This window comes from Globicephala melas, chromosome 6, assembly GCF_963455315.2.
Source record: "Globicephala melas chromosome 6, mGloMel1.2, whole genome shotgun sequence".
NCBI lineage: Eukaryota > Metazoa > Chordata > Mammalia > Artiodactyla > Delphinidae > Globicephala > Globicephala melas.
The window spans coordinates 21,678,527-21,703,669 of NC_083319.1; the positions used below are offsets into that span (position 1 = coordinate 21,678,527).

Here is a 25,143-nt window from a genome sequence, read left to right on the forward strand (position 1 = left end):
ATTGGTAAGTTACATACATGTTAAACTTTCTAGGTTAAATACGATAAACAGAAATCCAAGACTTTAACAGTTTTTTTGACAAGAATGGGATTCTGACAGAGACATGGCTTTCTGGAAGAAAAAAGGACAAGAGCCCCCAGAGCCAGTTTAGGGAATAGAAAAAGACTCCAGTAGCACTCTCGCCCATGGCTGAGAGGAGTAAGGATCCTCATCTGTTCTTCTGTTAAAGAAGCAGACCAACAAGAGGTAGGTACACTGTATACTGTAAGACACAATAGTATTCAAATCACTACACTAATACCACTACCAATAATAAATCTACTAAGTAAAGTTCAAGATTTCTTTGCACTCTTTTTTTTTCTTTTAAAGTTATACTTTTTTTTGCATAGATGCTCCCCATTCTCCTCTCATTATTCATTTATTTGGTTGCGCTGGGTCTTAGTTGCAGCAGGCGGGCTCCTTAGTTGCGGCATGCATGTGGGATCTAGTTCCCTGACCAGGGATCAAACCTGGGTCCCCTGCATTGGGAGCGTGGAGTCTTATCCACTGCACCACCAGGGCAGTCCCTCTTTGCACTCTTTTTGTCTTTAGAGCAAATCCCTCTAAGAGTGTACAAATTACTATGTTAAAATTATTCGTGCCGCAACTAAGAAGCCTGCATGCTGCAACAAAGATCCTGCGTGCTGCAACTAAGACCTGGCGCAGCCAAAATAAATAATAAATAAATAGATAAGCAAATAAACAATCTTTAATTGGAGAGCTAAAAGTATAAAAAAGATTAATTGAATTATTTTTCTATGTATGTTTATGTGAAAAACGACATATAGTTAAGTTCCTCTGTTTATGGTAGCATTCCATTTTAGCTTACCTCTTTCCCCTCATCTTTGACGAGGGATGTTGTAAAACATGTACATGATTTAAAAGTCGAAACTTATAAATGTGTATATTCAAAGAAGTTCAATCCCTTGCCTATAGGTAACTAGATTCCTTAATTTCTAGCTTATCCTTCTCATATTTTTGTTTTGAAAAATATGCAAACACACACACACATACATAAGACACATAATGTGTGTATGTGTGTATAATTTTCCCTTCTTTTTATACAAAAGGGAGTATGCATAGAGTGTTAAAATGATTTTTTTAAACGTGAGTATTTAGATGGAAATGTCCCAATTGTTACTTTAAAAAGCCCTATCCCTAGCAGATGCAAAGTATTATATACAGGATGGATAAACAACAAGGTTCTATATAGCACAGGGAACTATATTCAATATCCTGTGATAAACCATAATGGGAAAGAATATGAAAAAGAATGCATGTGTGTGATATATGTATAACTGAATTACTTTGCTATACAGCAGAAATAAAATAAATAAATAAAAACAAATTTTTTAATAAATTAAAAAGAAATGAGGAAGCAAAGAGAGAGAAAAAAAAAGGTCTACCCCTTTGCCTTTGGTTTAGTTGGATTCATTCCCAGTAGGATAAAGGACATTTTCATGCTCAAGGTCTCAGGAATTGGCAGAAAGAAGGGCAAAGGCAGCTTTCCTCTTAACCTGAAGACCGGGCCTTAGTACTACTAAGGAACTCCTCCATCTGTAAAGCATTAGAACCAGAGTATAGAAGGCAAGAAAGAAAAAAGGTTCCAAATTCCTCAGTACTATTGGTAGACGCCTAAAACTTGCTGAAGTAGAGTTAACCTACACTACAATTTACCAAAATTCTCTGGGACCTCAAAATCATGGTAAATGTGATGAAACTTAACTGTTTTAGGAAAGAAAAACAATCACTTAAAATTCTGAGAAGAAATCCAAATGAGGCAGGAACTAGCTTTCCAAGATACTAAAGCATTTTATAAAACTAGAGCAATTAAAATAGTTTAGTACTGGTACATGAATAGACAGACCAACGTAATAGAATTTTAAAAAAGACCCCTAGATATACAAGAATTCAGAGGTGGAATTTCTAATAGAAAGAAAAAAAATAACTAGTCAGCCAATGGTGCTGGAACAACTGCACAGCCAGCCATCTGAACCATAATAAGTGCGTTTCCTAACTCACTTCCGATGCCAAAATAGTATGCAAAACAGTATTTCATTTCAGGTAGATAAAAATCTGAGTGGGGAAAAAAACCCACAGAAATACTAAAAGAATACTTAAAAATTATAAAACAAAATACTTATTTTAAGATGGCCTTATAGCTTTGTCACAAAAACACAAAAACTTTAAAAGAACAGATTGAGGGGAATTCCCTGGCCGTCCAGTGGTTAGGACTCCGTGCTTTCACTGCCAAGGGTGCAGGTTCATCCCTGGTCAGGGAACTAAGATCCGCATGCCACAGGGTGCAGCCAAAAAAAAAAAAGAATAGACTGATAACTCTGACTTGATAGAAGGACATGTTTCTGCATAGTAAACAAATTGGATAATCAAACTCGATGCAATGAAAAAAACAGAGAAAAACATTTCTAACACATATGATATAGAACAAATATTTTTACACTAGAGAGCTTAGAGATCAACCAAAAACCTAATTGTGTAAACCAGGCAAAGAAAAAGATACACAGCTGGCTTTAAACCAGGATTTCTCAATCTCTACACTACTAAAGACATTTTGGACAAGATAATTCTTCGTTGAAGGGGGCTATCCTGTCCATTATGTTTACCAGGATCTCTGGACTCCACCTATTAGACACCAGTAGCAACCCCCCTCAATTGTGACAATCAGAAATGTTCCCAGATATTGCCAAATGTCCTATGGGGGTCAAAATTGCTCCTTGATGAGAACTGCTGCTTTAAACATATAAAAAGATCCTCATTCTCACTCTCTGATACAAATTTTAACTATAATGAGGTGCCATTTTTTTCTCTAGTTAGATTTTTATTATCAAAACAAATATTTTTATTATCAAACATTTTGCTGTTTGCCAACGTGTTGGACTAGGAAATCTCATTCATCCTTTTGGATGTGCAATCTCTTTGGAAGGCTATTGGTATTAGCTATCAAAATTTTAATTACCTATACTCTTTGATCCAACAGCTTCATTTCCAAGAATTTATCATATGGATACACTCAAATATGTGCAAACAGGTGAATACAAGGTTAATCATTGCAGCAAAGACGGAGTAACAAAAAACTAGAAATGATCTGGTATACAATGATTGTTTGTTGGTTAAACAAACAGAACACCATGTAACTATTAAAAGGGAGGAAGATCAACATGTACTGAAAATATGTTCCAAGACACATTAGCTAAAAATACCAAGGCCCAGAAGGGACTTTGCTACTATTTTTTAAAGTGGGGTGTGTGTGTGTGTTTAGGACTCTGTACCCAAATATATTTATAATGCACAGAATATTTTTGGAAACCTACCAGAGAGTAAGTAGGAGGCTGAAAGTTAAGGATAAGGAAACTCAACCTTCTGAGCTGTTTAAGTGTTTTGGCAACGTACCTATATGTTTCAAGCAAATTATAAAACGGACTTGGCACTCAGCTCAAAACACCCATACAGTATAGCAACAAAACAGAATGAGACGGGGGTGGAGGAGTAGTTTAACTGGTATAGAGTTTGTTTCTCAAGTCGAAAAAGTTCTGCAAATTGGTTGCACAACAATGCAAACATACTTAACACTACTTAACCAACCGTACACTTAAAAATGGTTAAGGTGGCAAATTTTTCCTTATGTGTATTTTACAACTACATATCTTTTAAAAGTGAAAAAAAGTCCCCCCCAAAGATACCCATATTTTAAGATTAGTTTAGTTTGTTACTAATTTGAAATCTCTTTTTAAACACCCCATTATTTTCTTCTTCCAGAATCGAGCGTTCCGAATAAGTGGAGACTCATTAAGCACACCAGTGTTCCAGTGACCTTTCACCTAGAACTCGCGGCCTTCGGCAAGGCACGCAGCTACGGCTAAACCCAAAGTGGGACCCGCCTGGGGGTCGGCGGGACACCTCACTCTGGATCCTTTACCTGTGGAAGAGATTGTAACATGACTGCCACCCTGAAGTACACAACTCTGCGTTACTTTTCACAAGTTACCGCAGATTCGAGGAACACTGTGTCCAGCGCGGACCAGCGTTCCAGACCTCGCCGGGCAGCTTCATTAACCCTCCCACCGCGGGGGCCGGGCCACCCATGCCATCCACTTCGCCCGGCGGGGTTTCTTCCCCACGGCTCCCGATTCCCCTTACCCCGTGTTGGGCAACATGACTGTTGCAGATTGGAGGCGGTGGTGACAACGGCCTCAGCGAGCGGATACTGAGAGGGTGACTTCTCCCCGCACTTGGCCCCGCCCCGAGGTCTGCGGGGAAATTGGGCGCTCCAAGAAACGGAAGGTGGCTGAGTGCGCCTGCGCACGCAGTGGGCCTCCGTGGCTCTCCGCGCTGGTTTCCGCCTCCCGCCTGCCTGGCCCCTGGAAACCGACCCTAAGCGCAAGCGCTGTGAGAGACAACTCCGCCCCGCCTCTCTTGCGGGGGCTCTACGGTGACAATTGGTCTCCAGCCCGCGGCTAGAATGCTGGACGCGTCAGCCGCTGAGTACACCTTTCCCCGGCCTGTGAAGGGTTCCTAGCCGCAGCGCTGAGTTCCTTTGCCGGGTTGGGGGCGTGGGGGGCGTTTGAGTCGTGCACCAGGGACCTTGAGGGCTGAGGTGCGGCTTCTCAGCGGACTTTGGCTCTCGGTCCCCTCGCCGTCCACGCCGGCACCTGGACGCCTGCCCAGCTGCACGCGCGCCCTCGGAGGCCCCTCTTAGGAACGCTTTTCCTGGGCAGATAAGCACTCTTCCGGCCAGCGGCGCATTTCGACTCTCCCGCGAAATCTGGACTAAAGCCGGCCGGACTATAGATAAACAGCTCTGTGGTGAGGGGCAGCTTCTGGATTAGAGATCTGCAATAGTCGCACCGAAGAACTAAATTAACTCTGATTTTTCGACTTCTTAGCCAATATCTTGGCGAGGAAATTCCCAGACTCAGTGGTTGAATAAGGTGAATTCTGGGAGCCGGTATTGCTTTTGGTAGTATACCTTGGACATAACTCAGCTACTCTAATGAACTAGAGACCGGCATAATATTTTTAGGTAGACGTGAAGAAATTCTATTTTGAAGAGGTAGAGCAGGATGATGAGGTTATGTGAGTAGATAAAGTAACCTGAAAAAAAAAAAAAAAAAAAGGAAAGTAACCTGGAAATAGGATATGTACTCTCTCTTTTATTACAAGCCCTAAACGTCTATTTATTCATTTATATCACTTGCCAGTCTCATAGGCATTTGAATTTGAGATCTGTGATACGGTCCTTAGAGACTCCGGAGGAATTTACTTATTCAAGAAATATTAGCACCGAGTGGGTGCTGGTCACTGGAGATACAGTGGGGCAAAAAAAGGCACGTTCTCTGCTTATGTAGAAGGAACAAGGAGTAATCAATGTGGTGGGGTTTTTTTTTTCCTTAAAGGTTATCTTCATATTTATTTATTATTTGGCCGCACTGGCCGGCATAGGGGCTCTTAGTTCCCCGACCAGGGATCAGACGTGTGCCCCCTGCAGTGGAAGCCCAGATTCTTAACCACTGGACCGCCAGGGAAGTCCCCACTAATGAGTTCTTTAGACTATTGTAAATGTTAGGTGTTTTAGAGAGTGTGTTGATAGGGACTGTTAGATGAAAAAGCTTACTCTCCACTCATTCAAGAAAGTGAAGGCAACCTACAGAATGAAAGAAAATATTTGCAAATCATATATCTGACAATGTCTAGTATCCAGAATCTATAAAGAACTTTTACAACTCAGCAACAAAAAGATGAACCTCCAATTTAAACGTGAGCAAAGGACCTCAATAGACATTTCTCCAAAGAAGATAAACGAACAAGCAAGCACATGAAAAGATGCCCAACAGCAATAGTTATTAGGGAAATACAAATCAAAACCAGCGAGATTCCACTTTACATCCACTAGGATTGCTGTAATAGAAAAGATGGAAAATACTAAGTGTTGGCCAAGATGTAGAGAAATTGGAACCCTCATACATTGCTGGTGGGAATGTAAAATGGCACAGTCACTTTGGAAAACAGTTTTGCAGTTTCCCCAAAGGTTAAAGTATGGTTACCAGCTACTGGGTAGCTACCTACAAAAGAGCAATTCCACTCTTGAGTGTATAACCAAGAGAGAGGAAACTTCTTGAGAGTAACCACTAGATGGCACTGGTATTTTAAAATTCACAGTTATACAATACTGCAAAATGTTAATTTATTAACAATATTGTGACGTTATAATCTGACTTGGATTAAGCCAAAAATAGCATGAGGTTCCTTATAGGACCCTCATAAAGGGGAAATAAGAGGAGGCATAAATTTTAAATTCCTTAAAGAAATACTTTTTATCATTAGAACAAATTGTCATAAAATAGTCAAACTTATCTTCACTTTTTGTGACTTCTAAAGTCTATCAAGGGACTCCCCTGGTGGTCCAGTGGTTAAGAATCCGCCTTCCACTTTCGATCCCTGGTCAGGGAACTGAGATCCCACATGCTGTGGGGCAACTAAGCCCTTGCGCCACAACTACTGAGCCCAAGCACCACAACAAAAGATCCCGCATGCCACAACAAAGATCCGGCGTGCCACAACTAAGACCTGGCGCAGCCAAATAAATAAATAATAAATAAATAAATACAGTCTATCAAGTTTGGGACTTCCCTGGCGGTCCAGTGGTTAGGACTCTGCGCTCTCACTGCCGAGGGTGGGGGTTTGATCCCTAGTCGGGGAACTAAGATCCCACAAGCCGCGTGGCACAGCCAAAAAAAAGCCTATTAAGTTTAATTCTCCAATTTTAAAAAGTGCTTTTCAAATACATAGGAGACTGAAAGTGCCAACTTGAATTGCAATATCAAAGGATATGACACTGAAAACAAGTTTAATCTTACTGCCAAATTAGGACTCTTCTAACCCTGACCTTGCATAAGGGTATATTTTCTTAAAGTGTAGAATGCAGCGTAGAATTCAAATTTGTTGACCACAGCCCACATACATAAATTTCTCATCCAGACCCTGTACACGGTTTTCTATTTTATTTGAATCTATTATGTAGTACCCCGTTTTTTGGGTTTTTTTCAGTTGATCATAACCTACAAAGTTATTTCAATGCCTCATTCTTGGATCATAACCTACCATTTGGAAAACACTGCTTTAGTGTGTTGTAATTTGCCGTTGTGATTTTTCAACTTGCTTTTTAAGATATTCTAGGCTTCTTCAGTCAAATATAAAATTACTAACTGCTGGTCAAAGGCCAGCAATCCAATGTGACTAACAGCAGATGCTTTCAAGCGCATTGGAAGAGTCAGGGATCTGTTGAAACTTTCCATTCCTTTCACCCCAAGGGAAATCCTTGGGGTTTTGAGGGTGTAGCAGTTGCTTCTGACAAGGTACCAAATCTTCCCAATAGGACCCCTAACTGCACCTTTTATTGCTCAGTGAATTGTTGCCAGTCATTTAATTAGTAAATGTTGGATATTAACTTCATTGCTGTATTTTAATGTCTATATTTTTCTGATAATACATTATTCCAACAACTAAAGAAAGTGAAAGTTTCTAATATCACCCTTCATTGTTAACAGTTCGGCATGTATCCTTTAAGACTTCGAAATTTTTATATAGATTTTGATTGATTTTAAAAAAGCATAGGGGAAATTATATATATTCTATTGTTTTGGAAACTTTTTTTGTTTTACTTAATGTATCATAAACATCTTTCCAAGTTTATACCCAAAAGTTCACCTTAACTTTTTTTTTTAATAGGTGTGTTACCAATCTGGGTCCTTGGACTCTTTAATCAATAGAAATTGATAAGAGGCCAGAGGAGAAATTCAGGCAAGGCTTTATTGGGAGTGAAAACAAGAAACAGGTGCCCTTGCTCACTCTCCAAGGAGGGTGGGCTGGTTCCTTAAATAGAGCGAGGGTAGGGGCAGATGGTGAATCGGGCAGGAGGGGCGGCTTAGATGGTCTGCCCACCCCCATGGTGGTGCTGTGTGCAGGGATCATGCGCAGTACCCTGCTTCTGCTCCAGGCACTTCACAAGTGGCAGTCGGTTTGTGGCCTTTTTGTAACATTGTTCTTAATCACTCCGCTGCCATGCATGCAGTTATTTTTAGTCCCTTATAGTTTCTCTGTATTCTGTTGCTGGAGGAGACATTTGTGCAGTAAAGGGTCCCACATCCCAGTTCCCAGCCTATCTTAGGTGCATAGTTTTCTTTTACATGAATGTACTCCATATTAATTTTACCATTTGCGATGGACATTTTAAGGTGTTTCAATACTGTCTATATTATAAACAATATTGCAATAAAAGCCTTTGTGTGTACATCATTGTTCACCAGTCAATGCCTTGTTTAGCAGCTGGTGTTTTCTAGTTCTGGCAAATGTGAGGTCTGCTCGGAAAGATTTTCTTAAAGTTTTTTCTTTCTTAAAGAGACCACAGAATAGATTGCCTCTTTTCTTCTATTGTTATTTCTGGATGTGATGCTTGGAACAGCTGCATCTATCTTGCAACCACGAGCAGAACTAGCCTTCCCCTTTCCATAGCTCCTTCAAGGGTGAACTTTCTCCTATAACATATGAAAGAAAGTTTGGGGTTGGGGAGCAGTTGTCTCAGAACCCTCCTGAGTCTCCCACCTAGCTTTCTAATTCTCCCCCTGCTCAAAGGCACACTGTGAGTTTTCCTCACTTTGCAGCTTGGCCATCTTGTAGAATTCCAGGAAACAGTTCCCTCAGCAGACAACTGCTCCCTCTCATGAGTGCAAGTAGTGGAGTGGGTGTGTGGACCACGCCATATTCCACTTTTTTGCTCTGTTGGCTTGTTTTTTGGGATGTTTTCCTTTTTAAAAATATTTATTTATTTTTGGCTGCATTGGGTCTTTGTTGCTGTGTGTGGGCTTTCTCTAGTTGCGGTGAGCAGGGGCTACTCTTCGTTGTGGTGCATGGGCTTCTCGTGGTGGCTTCTGTTGCGGAGCACAGGCTCTAGGTGCATGGGCTTCCGTAGTTGTGGCACGTGGTCTCAGTAGTTATGGCTTGTGGGCTCTAGAGCGCAGGCTCAGTAGTTGTGGCGCATGGGCTTAGTTGCTCCGCAGCATGTGGGATCTTCCCGGACCAGGGCTCGAACCCGTGTCCCCTGCATTGGCAGGTGGATTCTTAACCACTGTGCCACCAGGGAAGCCCATTGGTTTGTTTACTACACCATCCCCACACAACTCTTTGTCAAAGAATTGAGGTTTATATGAGGGAATTACTATCTATATATCTATATCTATATATATATAAATAATAACTTTATATAACAACTGCTATGTCAACTGCCTACCCATTACACATTCTCCACTTCTTATTAACAGTATATCTCTATTATTAGAGGTGGCAGTATGCCCAGCAAAAGCAGTGAATCTCTCAAGCCTCCCCTGCAACTAGGGGTGTCCATGTGACCAAATTATGGCTAATGAGGTAAGCGGAAGATGTTGGGGAGGACTTTGGGAAAACTTCTTTAAAGGGCTTCCAGACATTTTGTGACCTTAAGACTGAAAGCCATATACTCACATAATAGAACAAAAAGGAGACTGGATCTTTGATGAACATGGAGTGCCATAACAGCCCTGAAACCATTACTTCTAGGCTTCTTTTGCATGATAAATAAATTTTTATCTAGTTTAAGGCACTGTTATTTTTGGTTTTCTGTTACATGCATCTGGACCTAACTCTTAAATGCAAAAGTATCAAAAGACTATAAACCACTGCAAGGGGTTCCCTCTTGAACACAGCCAAATCGCTAGCGTTGCTCCTCGTCTTCATATCTGCTTTTCTCCCTGAGAGTATCAGTTTTGTTCAAATTTCCTTCTTTAAAATTGTCTTTAATATCTCTACCCCCTTTCAGGAAATCCCATGCCCTGCTCACAGGAGTTGGTCTCATATATTAAGATCCATCCTCTTTTCCTAAGCCAAACATTTTCCCAAGCATAAATTACCCATTCTATTTAGAATATGACTTTAGCAAGAGAGTCCACGATGGGTGTAGGTGTTCCAAGTCCAATTCCCTTGGAGATATTCCCCCCTAATTCTTCCTGGGGTCCAGTAAGTGACTATTATGTCAAACACACCCACACCTCCCAAACTCAGGCATTAATTCGGAGACACAGTACTCTACTGTGAGTACACGTACTGTTTCCAAGCTGAGAAAGAGAAATATTTGATTCTTCTGTTATCAACATAGCTTCAACCCTGCTCACTATAAAGATAGCATTTGATGATTTTATATTGCAGAACAATACCAGTTATTTTTTAATCTTCTAGCTTTCAAACTGTGCCTACCAGGCATTTAAAAAAAAAAAGACATTTGAAGTTAGCTTAAGAATCAGTCCCATAATTGAGCCATCTATCTCTTAATGGCCACTACTTTGCTACACAAATACCAAACTTTGGAATTACCCCATGTCTTTCCTCTATGCCAAATTAAATTCTTGTAGGTGTCATCCTCCTACTACCCTCTACTAAATTAAATTCTTGGTTAAGGTCTCATACTCCTACTGCTCCAGTAGAAGACAGGCTATATGAAGACATTATCCTCTGATACAAGTAATCCTCCACCTCTAAGGGGGATGGGAAGGAGATTTGCTTTTCCAGTTACATGAGCAACATATTCTCATAGAGAAGTCCTCCAGATTGTTCTTTTGTTTTGCTTTTCTGCTACTGACCTTTTGCTTGTTTACCTGTTCAAGGTTGAATATTTGCCTGGTGCCCTTCAGGATCATATGAAGTAAACATCTTTTAGAACCATACTGGGGAGGGAGGGCAGTAGTTCTATCCAGTCGTCTGGTATCGCAGGAACCTTTCCACTGACCTTGTAAACTATGATCAGATTTTTGCACAAGACTATTTCCACAAAGGGCAAATAAGTAAAAATAAAATAATATACTCTAACCAATCCATCTGACTCCTTGTTAAACACTTATATCAAAAATTTTAGGGGAAAAAGAAAAAAAACATTTTAGAGAAAGGTTTCACTTAATGGCCAAAGCAAAGGCCTTGTTCTAGTCGCAAATAAAATTTATCCTATTAAAGATATGGTCTCAGATTCCTAAGAAGGGACTATTTTGTCCCATAGAAGAACATTTACAATATTATAGGCATCTATAATATGTATCAACTTCATATATCTGTAGACAAATGGAATACCAAGGAAAGGCACATCAACTCTTATTATAGGAAGCTAACTTCAGGGCACAAGAGTTATAGGTAACAGGTTCTTGGAAAGGGAAAAAAAGGACTTGTCCTTTTTCTTCTGTTATCCTACTCACAGCTATTCCTCCACCTCCACTTCTTTGAAAACACTGGGGTGAATCACACATTAGTTAACTGGTTAGGAATAGGTAAGTTAAGGGAGAATCATGATAAGGGCTGGTGAAAGACAGTATTCAAGGCTGCTTGAGAAGAGTGGAAATACTTAATCAAAGTCATTAATTGTTACAAAACTTCCAGGGAAGTGAACAAAAATGAACCTAAATCAGAGAAGAAATTTCAAGTATAATGAAACTAGGAAACTGACACAACCCTACCAAAAACTATGAAGAATACCTTCCAATTTGTATCCAAATTAAGGAAAGCAGTGAGATTTGACAAGCATTTCTTCTAAGTAATAACTCAGTGCCATTTTTTTAGAAAGTAAATGAGATTGTCCTAAAAATCCAGCAGTAATCTGAAATTTGAAGAAATAAGGACTGGTGACTTGGGTGGACCAGGGAAAAATTAAGAACGCCACCCTTGGGAGGTCTATTCCAAGATGGTAAATAAGGTAGAACTGGGGCTTCCCTGGTGGCGCAGTGGTTGAGAGTCCGCCTGCCGATGCAGGGGACACGGGTTCGTGCCCTGGTCTGGGAATATCCCACATGCCGCGGAGCGCCTGGGCCCGTGAGCCATGGCCGCTGAGCCTGCGCGTCCGGAGCCTGTGCTCCGCAATGGGAGAGGCCACAACAGTGAGAGGCCCGCGTACAGCAAAACAAAAAACAAAAAACAACAAAAAAAGTAGAACTGAAGAAGAGACAATATGACACACATTTTGGTTTTCCAGGATTCAGTTTCCTGACCCATAACTGAAACTTGGAATTTAGGGGCTGCTGAAGGGTTAATAATGAACTGCAAGACAGGTGTGCAATTGTTGTCCAAAATAAACTGAGCAGAGTAAATAAACACTGATTATAAGATAAAAATCCTACAACAGGGTGGGTCTCTCCAAAACACTCAAACTAAAAAAAGATTTTTTTTCTTTTAAATCTTATTTCCAGTAGAAATGAGCACGTCTCATACTCAGATCTTGGTTTCTAACCCTATACTCCAATAAAAGGAACCAGGGTTTCTTGGAGAAATGACTCATTTTAGGACTGGGGCAGAAAATATACAAGATGATCCTGGAGCATCTTGTAGTGCCAGAAAGTAAGGGAGTACTCAAAACAGACCAACAAACAAACCCAAAACAAAACACCCCACATTGATGGAGGTATGTCAAAGGAGTACAGAAGTCAACTGAAAGATCTCTCAATGGCTAAAACTGAAACACTTTGAGCAACAAAATAAAGTGGTACTGGATTATAATCAAAGTATAAAATAAATATCCATGAGTTGATACTGATATAATTATATGATTGAATTAAAAATGAGGAGAAATGACAGAATTCCTGTACAGAAGAATGTGAAATAATTTCTGTAAATACAGCCTCCTCAAGGAGGTACAGAATAACTCTCCATTCCTTGAGTGTGGGCTGTACATAGTGACTTCTTTCCAAAGAGTACAGTATGAAAAGGGGAAAAAAATAACTTTACAGTGAAGAAAGCTGACAAACACCAACTCAGTCAGGTGATCAAAGTCAACATCAACTGTGATAAGCCATGTTGATAATAGGTATCCTTGATATGATGTGAGGAAATGGTACTTTTTCTCTGTAAACCTCCCCAAAACCTATAACTCTAGTCTAATTGTGAGAAAAATATAAGACAAATTGCAACTGAAGGACATTCTACAAAATACCTAACCAGTACTCCTCAAAACTGTCAAGGTCATCAAAAAGAAGGAAAGTCTGAGAAACTGTCACAGCTAAGAGGATCCTAAGGGGATATGATGACTAAATGTAATATGGTATCTTGGATGGGATCCTGGAACGGAAAAACAACATTAGATAAAAACTAATGATATCTTAATAAAGTATGGATGATAGTTAATGACAATGTATTAATATTGGTTCATTAATTGTAACAAAGGTATCCTACTAATGTAAGATGTTAACCACAGAAACTGGGTGTAGGGCATATAAGAAGTCTCTGTACTATCTTCACAATTTTTCTGTAAATCTAAAACTGCTCTAAACAATAAAGCTTAAATAAGAACCTGCTGTAAAAAAAATAAATAAAATAAAATTCAAAACATAAAGCTTATTTAAAAATTTTTAAACCTTATAATAATGCTACATAAATTTTTAAAAACCCACCATTTTAAATGATTGGATTAATTGGAAGAAAATACAGATATCCCTAAGGCAATGGTTCTTAATGGAACTGGCATCCCAGGGAATATTTGTGAATATCTGGAAACATTCTTAGTTGTCACATTTGTGTGGGGGATGTTACTGGCATCTAGTGAATAGAGTCCAGGGATGCCACTAAACATGCTATAATACACAGAATAGTACATCCCATCCTCCCGAGAATATCCCATCCAAAATGTGCTGAGGTTGAAAAATGCTGCCCTAATTGATGAGGTTTGGGGACCTATATCAATGCTGACAGAAACAGGCTAGATTTTGTGTGTGTGTGTGTGTGTGTGTGTGTGTATAAGATACATTCAAAATATGTATGATATATATGTAAATTATGAGATAATAATAAACATCTGTGAAACCATCACCCAGCTAAAGGACTGAAAATGATGAGTCATGTGCTTCTCTGGATTCCATCTCCCTGCCTCCTCCCGAGAAGTAACCATTGAGTTTTGTGTTTATCTTTCCCTTGTCATCTTTTATAAAATTGTGTGTGTGTGTGTGTGTGTGTGTGTGTGTGTGTGTGTGTGTGTACACAATATATTGGTTAGCTTTGCTTGGTTGTGCTTCCTTTTTAACTTTATAGAAATGGTATCGTAGTATATATAGTTTTCTCAGATTTACTTTTTTTGTTGTTTTTTGGGTTTTTTTGGCCATGCTGCGCAACATGTGGGATCTTAGTTCCCCAACCAGCTATTGAACCTGCGTCCCCAGAATGCAGAGTCTTAATCACTGGACTGCCAGGGAAGTCCCTGATTTGCTTTTTCATTCAGTATTTTGATTTATCCATAGCATTGCCTATTGTAGTTTGTTCATTTTTCACTGCTGTATACTATTCCATTGTGTGACTATGCCACAATTTATTTGCCCAACTCTCTTGTTGATGGACATTTGGGTTATTTGCATATCATGTTTATTATATAGAACAGCGGTGCTATGAATATTCTTTCATATGTCTCCTAGTGCACATTTCAAGTTTCTCTAGGTTATGTACATATAGGAGTGGAATTACTAAAGTGTGGATGTCTTTAAATTGAAATTATGTTTAAGAACTCATTTTCTATCCTGAAGTCATAAAGATAGTCTCCTAAATGTTATTCTAAAAGCTTAAAAATTTTGCCTTTCCTTTTTGAGTCACCTGGAGCTGCTCATTGTATGTGGGTATGAGGTTGATATCTATTAATATATTTGTAATGAGGTAGAGATAAACTTCCACTCTTTTCCCCATTGACCTAAATGCCTTCTGTGTCCTACATCAAGTTTTCATATATACCCATATCTGTTCCATTAAATAATTCGTCTATCCCTATGGCAATACTACATTTTTCTTGATTATTTGACTTTATAAATTTTAAGATTTGGTGAGGCAAATCCTCTCACATTGTTATTCTTCAAGATTGTCTTATTCTAGAAATCATTTCATCAAATTCCTGGGAATATTGCTTGGGATTGCTTTGAATCCATAGATCACTTTGGGAAACTATATCTTTAAATTTAGTGTCTTCTACTCCATACATGGTACGTCACTTCTTTAGGCTGGGACTTTACTAATACAGTTTCATTTTTCTTTCCATAAGGTATTACAGATATTGGTTAAATCTATTCCTCAGTATCTTTTATTTTTGTTTTTATACACAATTTAATGGCATCCTTTGTGTGTGTGAGTGATAAAATGTACAGAACACAAATTTTATCATTTTAACTATTTTTAAGTGTATAGTTCTGTGGCAATGGGATTACCATTTCTAAGTGATATTTTCTTTTCTTTTTTTTTTTTTTTTTTGGCCATGCCACTCGGCTTGCAGGATCTTAGTTCCCCAACCAGGGATCGAACCCGTGCCCCCTGCAGTGGAAGCGTGGAATCCTAACCACTGGATCTCCAGGGAATTCCCTCTAAGTGATATTTTCTAATTGTTGTTGCTGGTATGTAAAATGCAACTGATTTTCATGTACTCATACCTAGACTTCTTACTAAACTCATTAATTTTAACAATTTTGACATACTTTTGGATTTTTCTATATAATTATATTAATTGCAAATAATGGGAATTTGCTTTCTCCTTTCCAATATTCACATCTTTTACTTCTGTTTCTTGTCTTACTGTACAGGAACTATGGTATAATGCTGAATAGAAACTTAAGCAAAGGCCCAAAACATAAATAAAAAAAGATTGATACATTTTATTTTGCTAAAATTAAGAGACACTATAAAGAAAATGAAAAGAGAAGCCACATTCTGGAAGAAGATATCTACTATAGTTATTGCCAGGGACACCTAAAAACCAATGAGTAAACAACAATAGTCAAATAGAAAAAAATAGGTAAAATACATTACAGATATTATACTGAAGAAGATTCATGATTGGCCAGTAAAATATGACATGATATTCAATTGTATTAATAATTAGAAAATGAAAATTTAGGGCACACAAGGCATTTTTAAACTCACTGGCAAAATTTTAAAATTGTACAATACCAATTGAGAGTATGAGCAATTGGATCTCTCAAACACTTGATAATAGTGGTAGTGAAAATTAATAAAATCACATTGGAAACAAAGTAAAGATGAAGATTAGCAAATTCCATGACTCTGCAATTCCACTCCTGAACATATAACCTAGCCTGGAGGACCTAGAGAAATCTCTGTAAGTGCCTCAGGAGATAGGTACAAGAATATTCAGAGAAAAAATATTTATAATAACACAACAACAACAAGGAGAAGCTAGAAACCACTCAAATATCAATCAAGAGAATGGATAAATTGTGGCATATTGTCATAGAGAAATACTGCACAGCATTGAAAATTAATGAACTACATGGAATTGATCACAGAATCATAATATTGAGTGAAAAAACAAATGGCAGAAGAATATTAAAATATTCAACCATTTATATAAAGTTCTTATGGTTTAGGAATTTGCACAAATGTCTTAAAACTATAACGAAAGCAAGGGTATAGGATTACCACTCTTTACACTGGGGTGGGAGAAATCAGAAATGGGATTAGAAAAGGACATAAAAGGACCTTCAATTTTGCCTTTGAAATCAAGTTCTCCTTTGTGGTCATTTTATTATTATGCTTAATAATTTATGTATTAAATTATTTTGAAAAAAATTTAGACATTCAGAAAAATTGTAAAATTTCTACAGAGCATTCCTGAATACCCTCTGTCTAGCTTCCCCTAATGTTAATCTCTTGTATAACCAGAATACAATTATCAGAACTAAGAAATTAAATCACTCAATACTATTAAATAAACTACAGACTTTATTTGCGTGGTAGGCAGAATTCTAGAGGTTTTTCCCTCCAACAATATTCCCATTCCCTGGTTTTGTAAACACTAATTGTGGGTATGCTTGGAAGGGATTTTGCAGATGTAATTAAAGTTCCACATTAGCTGACTTTAGAAAATGGAGATTACCTGACTCAGATAACAGCCCTTAAAAGCTGAAGCTTTCTCTGGCTGATGGCAGAAAAGGAAGGCAGAAGAAGTCAGAGAAATTCAAAATACGAGAAGGACTAGCCTCACCAGTGCTGCTTTGAAAATGGAGGGGGCCACCTAAGAAGGAACACAGGTAGCCTCAAGAATCCCTGGCTGACAGCCAGCAAGGAAACAGGGATCTTGGGTCTACATTCATGAGGAACTGGATTCTTACAACAACATGAAAGAGCTTGGAAGCTGACTTCTCCCAGACAGTCCAGATAAAAGCCTCAGCTGGCCAATTCCTTAACTTGGGCATTGTGAGACTAAGGAGAGAGACCCAGTCAAGCCCACGTGGGCTTCTGATCTACAGAACTTTGAGATAACAAATGTGTATTCCTTTAAGCTTCTAAATTTGCACATGGTAATTTGTTACACAACAACAGAAAACAAATATCATTTGTATTTTATCCATTTATCCACTAATGTCCTTTTTCTGTTGCAGTATCTCACATTGCATTTAGTTGTGTCTCATTAGTAACCTCCAACCTGTAACACTCCATCAGTCTTTGTCTTTCATGATACTGACGATCTTGAAGAGTGCAACAAACAAAAAATATTTTGTTGATTTCAAGTTTGCCTAGTGTTTTCTTGGGATTAGACTGATTTATGTATTTTTGGCCAAAATACCATAGGAGCAATGTAACCTTGTCAGTGCAGTCTATCAGGAGTTCATGTCAACATGTCATATTACTGTTAATTTTAACCTTGATTGCTTAGCTAAGATGGTATCTGCTGAGTTTCTTTACTGCAAGATTACTATTTTTCTCTTTATAATTAATAAATATCTCAGGGGAGATACTTTGAGACTATGCCATCCTATTCTTAAAATTTTGCTAATTTTAGCATTCATTGGTGGATCTTGTCTGCAGCAATTATTCTAACAATGGTTTTCTATTTCCCATATTCTGTCTATGCGTGTTAATTAGAATTCATCTGTAAGGAAGAGCTATCCCTTTTCCTTCACTTATTTGTTTCTTCAACTATTTATTTGTATCAGTATTGGCTCATGGTTATTTTACTTTATGGGTTATACAATACTATTGTTATTTATTTTGTTGCTCAAACTATTTCCCTTTTGGTCACCAGGAGATCTTTCAGTAGACTCCTGTGCTCTTTTGGCATGTCCCTATCATTTTATAAGTACTTCTTTACTTTTTAGCGCCTCAAGATACTCTAGGCTCATTTAGTATTTTTGCTTCTGCAGCCCTGGAAACAATGACTTCTCTGAGGAGTCCTGGTTCTTTTTACTGGGGAACAGTATTTAGAAACTAAAATGTGGGCATAAGTTAATGATGTGTCATTGTTCGGCCTTCTCAGCAGGTAAAGCTTGGAAATATAAGTATATATACCTACCCATGCCTACACACATGTATATTTAATTGTGCTATATTGTATGTTATATAATAGAACCAGTCCTCTGTGAGGAGGACCTTCTTAACTTAGTAAGAGTGAAGGGAAAAAAAAAAAAGAGTGGAGGGAAAGGTGCCCAACCAAATGTGGGTACTTAGCAGAATATTCAAAGTATTTTGTGAAAAGGTGTTGAGAGAAGGCATACCTTACTTGCCGGTAGTCTACTGATCTGAACCCTGACATAGTCACTCCCCCTCCACTATACCCACCAAGTAGTTGAAAGGTGAAACGAGAATATAAACCATTGATATCTAGCCCTCTAGCTGAATCAAAAGCAAAAAAAAAAAAAAAAAATTTCAATAATTCACAGGTAAGTGGAGAGATTTATGATCTCTCAATGACTCACACTATTCTTTAGTAAATTTAATATCAGAATAGAACTACCATCACTCAAATATAAGGCACCCTTCCCTGCCCTACACAGACAAGGAAAAACAATTCTAGCAGAAACCCATGCCAAAAACAACAATCACAAATGAAGTAGAAGAATATAATATGTGAAAACATATGAATTGTACTTTTAAAGAAGAACAAACACGGATAAGAGGAAACCTTTGGGCAAAATACTTCTTTGCCCTATTTAGGTAATTAAACAAGGACTCCATGAAACATGAGATTTTAAAATATAGGTAAGATGTAGGCAAAACATTCTCTGACATAAATTGTAGCAATGTTTTTTGGGGGCTGTCTCTCAAGACAAAAGAAATAAAAGCAAAAATAAACAAATCAAACTTATAAGCTTTTGCACAGCAAAGGAAACCATAAACAAAACAAAAAGACAACACACAGAATGGAATAAAGTATTTGAAAACCATGCAACTGGCAAGGGATTAATTTCCAAAATATACAAACAGCTCATACAGCTCAATATCAAAAAAACAACAACCCAATTAAAAAATGAGCAGAAGACCTAAAGTGACATTTCTCTAAAGAAGACATACAGATGGGGCTTCCCTGGTGGCGCAGTGGTTGAGAATCCGCTTGCCAATGCAGGGGACGCGGGTTCGGGCCCTGGTCTGGGAGGATCCCAGATGCCGCGGAGCAGCTGGGCCGGTGTGCCACAACTGCTGAGCCTGCGCTCTGGAGCCCGTGAGCCACAATTGCTGAGGCCTGCGTGCCTGGGGCCTGCGCTCCGCAGCGGGGGAGGCCACCGCAATGAGAGGCCCGCTCGCCGCGGCGAGGAGTGGCTCCTGCTCACCGCAATTAGAGAAAGCCTGCGCGCAGCAACCAAGACCCGCGCGCAGCAACCAAGACCCAATGCAGCCTAAAATAAATAATTTTTTTTTAAAGTGAATTGTTTAAAAAAAAAAGAAGACATACAGATGGTCAGCAGGCACATGAAAAGATGCTCAACTTCGCTATTTACTAGAGAAATGCAAATCAAAACTACAGTGAGGTATCACCTCACACCAGTCAGAATGGCCATCATTAAAAAGTCTACAAATAATAAATGCTGGAGAGGGTGTGGAGAAAAGCGAACCCTCCTACACTGTTGATGGGAATGTAAACTGGTGCAGCCAGTATGGAAAACAGTATGGAGTTTCCTCAAAAAATTAAGAATAGAACTACCATATGATCCAGCAATCCCACTCCTGGGCATATATCCAGAGAAAACTCTAATTCAAAAAGATACATACACCCCAATGCCAAGACATGGAAGCAACCTAAATGTCCATCAACAGATGGGTGGATAAAGAAGATGTGGTATATACATATATATATATATATATATAATGGAATACTACTCAGCCATAAAAAAGAATGAAATAATGCCATTTGCAGCAACATGCATGGACCTAGAGATTATCGTACTAAGTGAAGTAAATCAGAAAGAGAAAGACAAATATCATATGATAACCCTTATATGTGGAATCTAAAAAAAATGATACAAATGAACTTTTTTATGAATCAGAAACAAACTCACAGACAGAAAACAAACCTATGGTTACCAAAGAGGAAAGGAGAAGGGATAAATTAGGAGTTTGGGATTAACAGATACATACTACTATACATAAAACAGATGAACACAAAGGCCTACTGTACAGCACAGGGAACTATATTCAGTACCTTGTAATAACCTATAATGGAAAAGAATCTGAAAAAGAATATATATATATATTTTATATATATGTATAGAATACATATGTGTGCGTATATGAATCACTTTGCTGTACACTAGAAACTAACACAACATTGTAAATCAACTATACTTCAATTAAACAAATGTAAATATGGGACTTCCCTGGCAGTCCATTGGTTAAGACTCCATGCTTCCACTGTAGGGGGGTGGGTTCAATCCTGTTCGAGGAACTAAAGATCCCCACATGCCGCATGGCATGACCAAAAAAAAAAAAAATGTATGTATGTAAGACAATAATGAGATGAAAAAAGAAAAAAGCTGGCAGAGCTAGTGAAAGAATAAAGGGAAAAATTAAATTATATAATTTTAAAACACATTAAAAATAGTAAGGAATCAAATTAATACTATAGAAATCTGAGTTATAGTTGGAAAGAATAGGCTTGAGAAAATCATACAAAATATTAAGGGAAAAAAACATATGACATTAAATAAAAATAAGGAAACGATCAATCAGAGACCAATAAATAACTAGTTAGTAATGCTAAGGAAGAAAACAACAAGTTTAACACAAATTGAATACAGTAAATAATTTCCAAATCAAAAGAAAGATTGTCTCTGCCAGGTACAACCTGTATCTTGTATTCATTTAATAAGATACTGGCTACTATGTGCTAGGCATTGTTCTAGTTGCTAAGAATACATCTGCAAACAAACACACACAAATATCACTGCTTTAACTGATTTTACATTTTAGCAAAGGGAGATGAACAATAAATAAAATGAGTAAGTTATATATGTTAGAGTAAGGAGAAAAATAAAGCAGGGAGGAGGAGAGATAGTAGGGTGAGTATGCATGATTTCCCATTCCAAATAGAGTGGTCAGGAAAGGTCTTAGTGGGAAAGTGACATGTGAGGAAGGATAGGAAGGAGCAAACCATGTGGGGAAAAGCATTCCAGGAAGAGGGAACAGAAGGTACAAAGGGCTCTGAGATGGGAACCTGACTGGTCCCAACTAGGAACTACCAATCTGATGTTCAAGGAAGAGTTCGAGGCTAGAGAAAAAAATTTGGTAATCATCAGGCTATAGATGATATTTAAAACCTTGAAACTGTATCAAGAGAGTAAGTATAGTAAGAGAAGGTCAAAGACTGAGTCTTGAAAGTATCTGAATGCCATGAGTTCAGAACCAGGAAGGAAGATGGGAGTGGCCATAGAAGTACAAAAACATAACAAAAATGCAGTGTCCTGAGAACCAAGTGAAGAAAGTGTATCAGGGAGGAGGGAACTGTCAACTTCTGCAGATGGTTTGATTTAGATGAGGTCTGAGAATTGCCCATAAGATTGTTTCTAGAAAAATTAATAATGATTCAAAATAAGACATATCCTAAATAATTATCTAAATTTCAAAGATGAAGAAAAACTTTTCCAAGTATCTGCCCAAAGAAATAGTTTATACAGAAGGAAAAAGACTGGCTTCAGTCTTTTCCACCATAGTTTAATGATGCTGAAGGAGAGAAGGGCTATAGCTAGAGAGTTTTCTGGGGAGTGACTCAATAGTTCTTCATCCACTTAAGTTTTACCTTAGATAAGTAATAAAATTTGTAAGGACTCAGGAAACAGATAACCCAAGATCCCATCTAAAAAAAATCTTGAAAATTTATTCTACTAACTGGAAGATGAATTTAAAAAGCACAACACTGTCAGTTATGTCTAAATAAGTGTGATTATTTATAAAATGTAATGTGATGGTTATGACTCCATAGAAAATTTACATAATGTGAAAATAATAATTCCCTGGCAAAACTGACTATAAAGAAGGGAGAGAGTTAGTGGAGGGCTATTTTCTTTCATTTCTCAGAGTGGAGTACATTGAATTGAATACATTTTTGCTTCTGAAGTTGATGATTTAAGTATATTATTTAAAATTTAATGATAATCATTACTAGAACGAAAACTAGGTCTTCTAATTTACCCGAGGAAGTTGTCAGAATTCTGATACCAAAACTGTACAGAGAGACCACAAAAAACTCTAAAATGATCCCATTTGTTAATAGAGATATTAAAACCGTAATAAAAAATATTAGCAAAACAAATGTACCAATGTATTTTTTAAAATGTACCTTGACAGAGTAGGGTTTACTCTGTGAATGCAAAATGGCCTGACATGAAGAAATTTATGAAAATAATTTGCTGCGTTAAATGAAATAAGGAGAAAAGCTACACCATTATCTCACAATCATATACCCCATTACCAAGATAATTTCAAATGCCAAAATTCAACATCTACTTGATTTGTTAAATTGAATATCTACCTGATGAAATTCTTAGAAAGCTGGAAATGTCACTGAGCCAAACTTGGGTCTGCTGGCCCACATGCAATAAAGCCAATCTACCAACACTAGGTTGTGTGAAGGAAAGTGAAGCGTTTATTGCAGGGCGCCCAGCAAGGATAGGACAGCTAGTGCTCAAAACACCGGAGCTCCCCGATGGGTTTCAGCAAGGCTTTTTTTTTTTTTTTTTTTTTGTGGTACGCGGGCCTCTCACCGTTGTGGCCTCTCCCACCGCGGAGCACAGGCTCCGGACGCGCAGGCCCAGCGGCCCAGCCGCTCCGCGGCATACAGGATCCTCCCGGACCGGGGCACGAATCCGAGTCCGCTGCACTGGCAGGCGGACCCTCAACCACTGCGCCACCAGGGAGGCCCTCAGCAAGGCATTTTTAAAGGCAAGGTGAGGGTTGGGGGTGGTCGCAGGGTCTCTGATCAGCTCGTGCACATTCTCTGAATGGTTGATGGTGAGGTAACAGGGCAGTGTCACAGGGGCCAACATTATTCATCCTTACGTGCCAGCAGGTCTGGGGGCTATGCTCATGATCATCAAGTAGTTTTCTTCCATTTGATGGTGGTTTTAGCATCTGTAAAACAACTCAGGAAATGTGCATCAGATACTATTTTTTTTTGGCCACTCGGCTTGCGGGATCTCAGTTCCCCAACAAAGGATTGAACTCCAGCCACTGCAGTGAAAGCCCCGAATCCTAACCACTTAGGTCACCTGGGAACTCCCCAAACACTATTATCTGGGTACTTCAGAGAGGAGCTAAAGCAGAGGATATGCGGGTGGGGTCTGTCCTGGAAGGCCCCATAGTGTCCTGCTCGGTTACAGAGACAGAAGAAAAGTTTCCTCTTGGTGCTAGTATACTTTTTCTTTTTAATCAATTTTTATCAGAGTATAGTTGCTTTGGTGCCAGTATACTTCTTACATCAATACTTTGTTGGTAATCTCCCTTTTTATTTTATTTTTTAATGTTTAATTTTTTTTTGGCCATGCCTTGCTGCATGCACGATCTTAGTTCCCCAGCCAGGGATCCACACTCCCTGCAGTGGAAGTTCAGTCTTAACCACTGGAGTGCCAGGGAAGTCCCTCTCCCTTTTTATTAAAAGGAGAGATAGGCCTCTGGTCCAGAACCTTCAGTAGATAATAGTATCTAGGTAGAATTTAATAACATTTTCTGTTTTCACTGTATTTGTTTTTATTTATGACAGTTCTTATGGCAAGTGATCGTGGTTTTTCCATTTATGATAGTGATATAAAAGAAAATAATTTTAAAATAAAAATATTGAGGTAAAAAAGTGAGGTGATTTAAAGAAAAATGTTAAGTAAACAAGAGTGAAGATGGTACATGGATAGAGTAAGAATTATGGAACTGGCATTGGAATGACTCAAGTTTGAGAACTGTTTCAGGCAAATGTTTCTTAAATAGGCCTGTGACTACATTCATGGAGGTCTGAGGGTTTTCTGCAACAATGTTTCAATTTGTCACATTTGTGTTTATAACATCTAAAATATCTTATAATGATACTCCAGATCAGGTGGATAACTTTCACAACAAAGTACTGCCATGTGAATTTAGAGCCAATGTTTGTATTTCTATTTGCTTTCCTACACATTAGTGCCACTTTAATTGTCTTGGGCTAATGAGAAAAGAGCAGAGAGGCTTGATATGTAGATGATGCATTTGATTCAGATAGAGGGTAAATACCATGGCATGCTAAGAAATGAAAGTACATAGAAAGTTATTGATACAACTGAGTCTTTGCCACATTGCCCACTGTCGTGAAGTTATATCCATGCTGGTATCCAGCTAATATACAAAGGTTTGGCCCTACTAGTAGTTTAAGGACATTAATTGCGAATGGTTGATACCCAATTAGTGCCAGTTACTAAATATTTTGAGCATCTCCCATCTCACTGGCCAAAGAACCTTTGCTGCAGGAGTCAGCACTATATTCACATTGTGAACAAGGATTTTCTTTTAATAGTCAAACGATTCTGTCTTCTGAAATTCATAACTGTTAACTTGGATTTCTATAGCCTTTTGAATTTTTACATTTAATTTTTAAATCTATTTTGTTTACTGTTGGGTAAGAATCTAGTCTAATGTTTCTAAATATTTAACTGCCATTATAATAAAACTAAGTCAATGCTATTTTAGTCAATGCAACTATTTCAATCAATAGTTAGAAAATTATTTTGGGTCAACTACTTAAGTATCTTTTCTTTAAAAGCAGTCCAGAGGTGTAAATTACAAGGTTACATGGATGCATCCTTTTTTTAA

The 25,143-nt window shown here is 38.3% G+C and overlaps 1 protein-coding gene across 2 annotated transcripts in view; it reads right to left on the bottom strand.

The window, feature by feature from the left end:
• Positions 1-25,143, bottom strand: part of HSDL2 (hydroxysteroid dehydrogenase like 2) — a 120,582-nt gene that overhangs the window by 88,834 nt on the left and 6,605 nt on the right. For both annotated transcript variants that reach the window (XM_060300622.1, XM_060300620.2), the window contains one exon: positions 4,198-5,151. In XM_060300622.1, coding sequence (XP_060156605.1) covers positions 4,198-4,214 — 17 coding nt within the window. In that variant the 5' untranslated portion in view covers positions 4,215-5,151. The remainder of the gene's footprint in view (positions 1-4,197; positions 5,152-25,143) is intronic.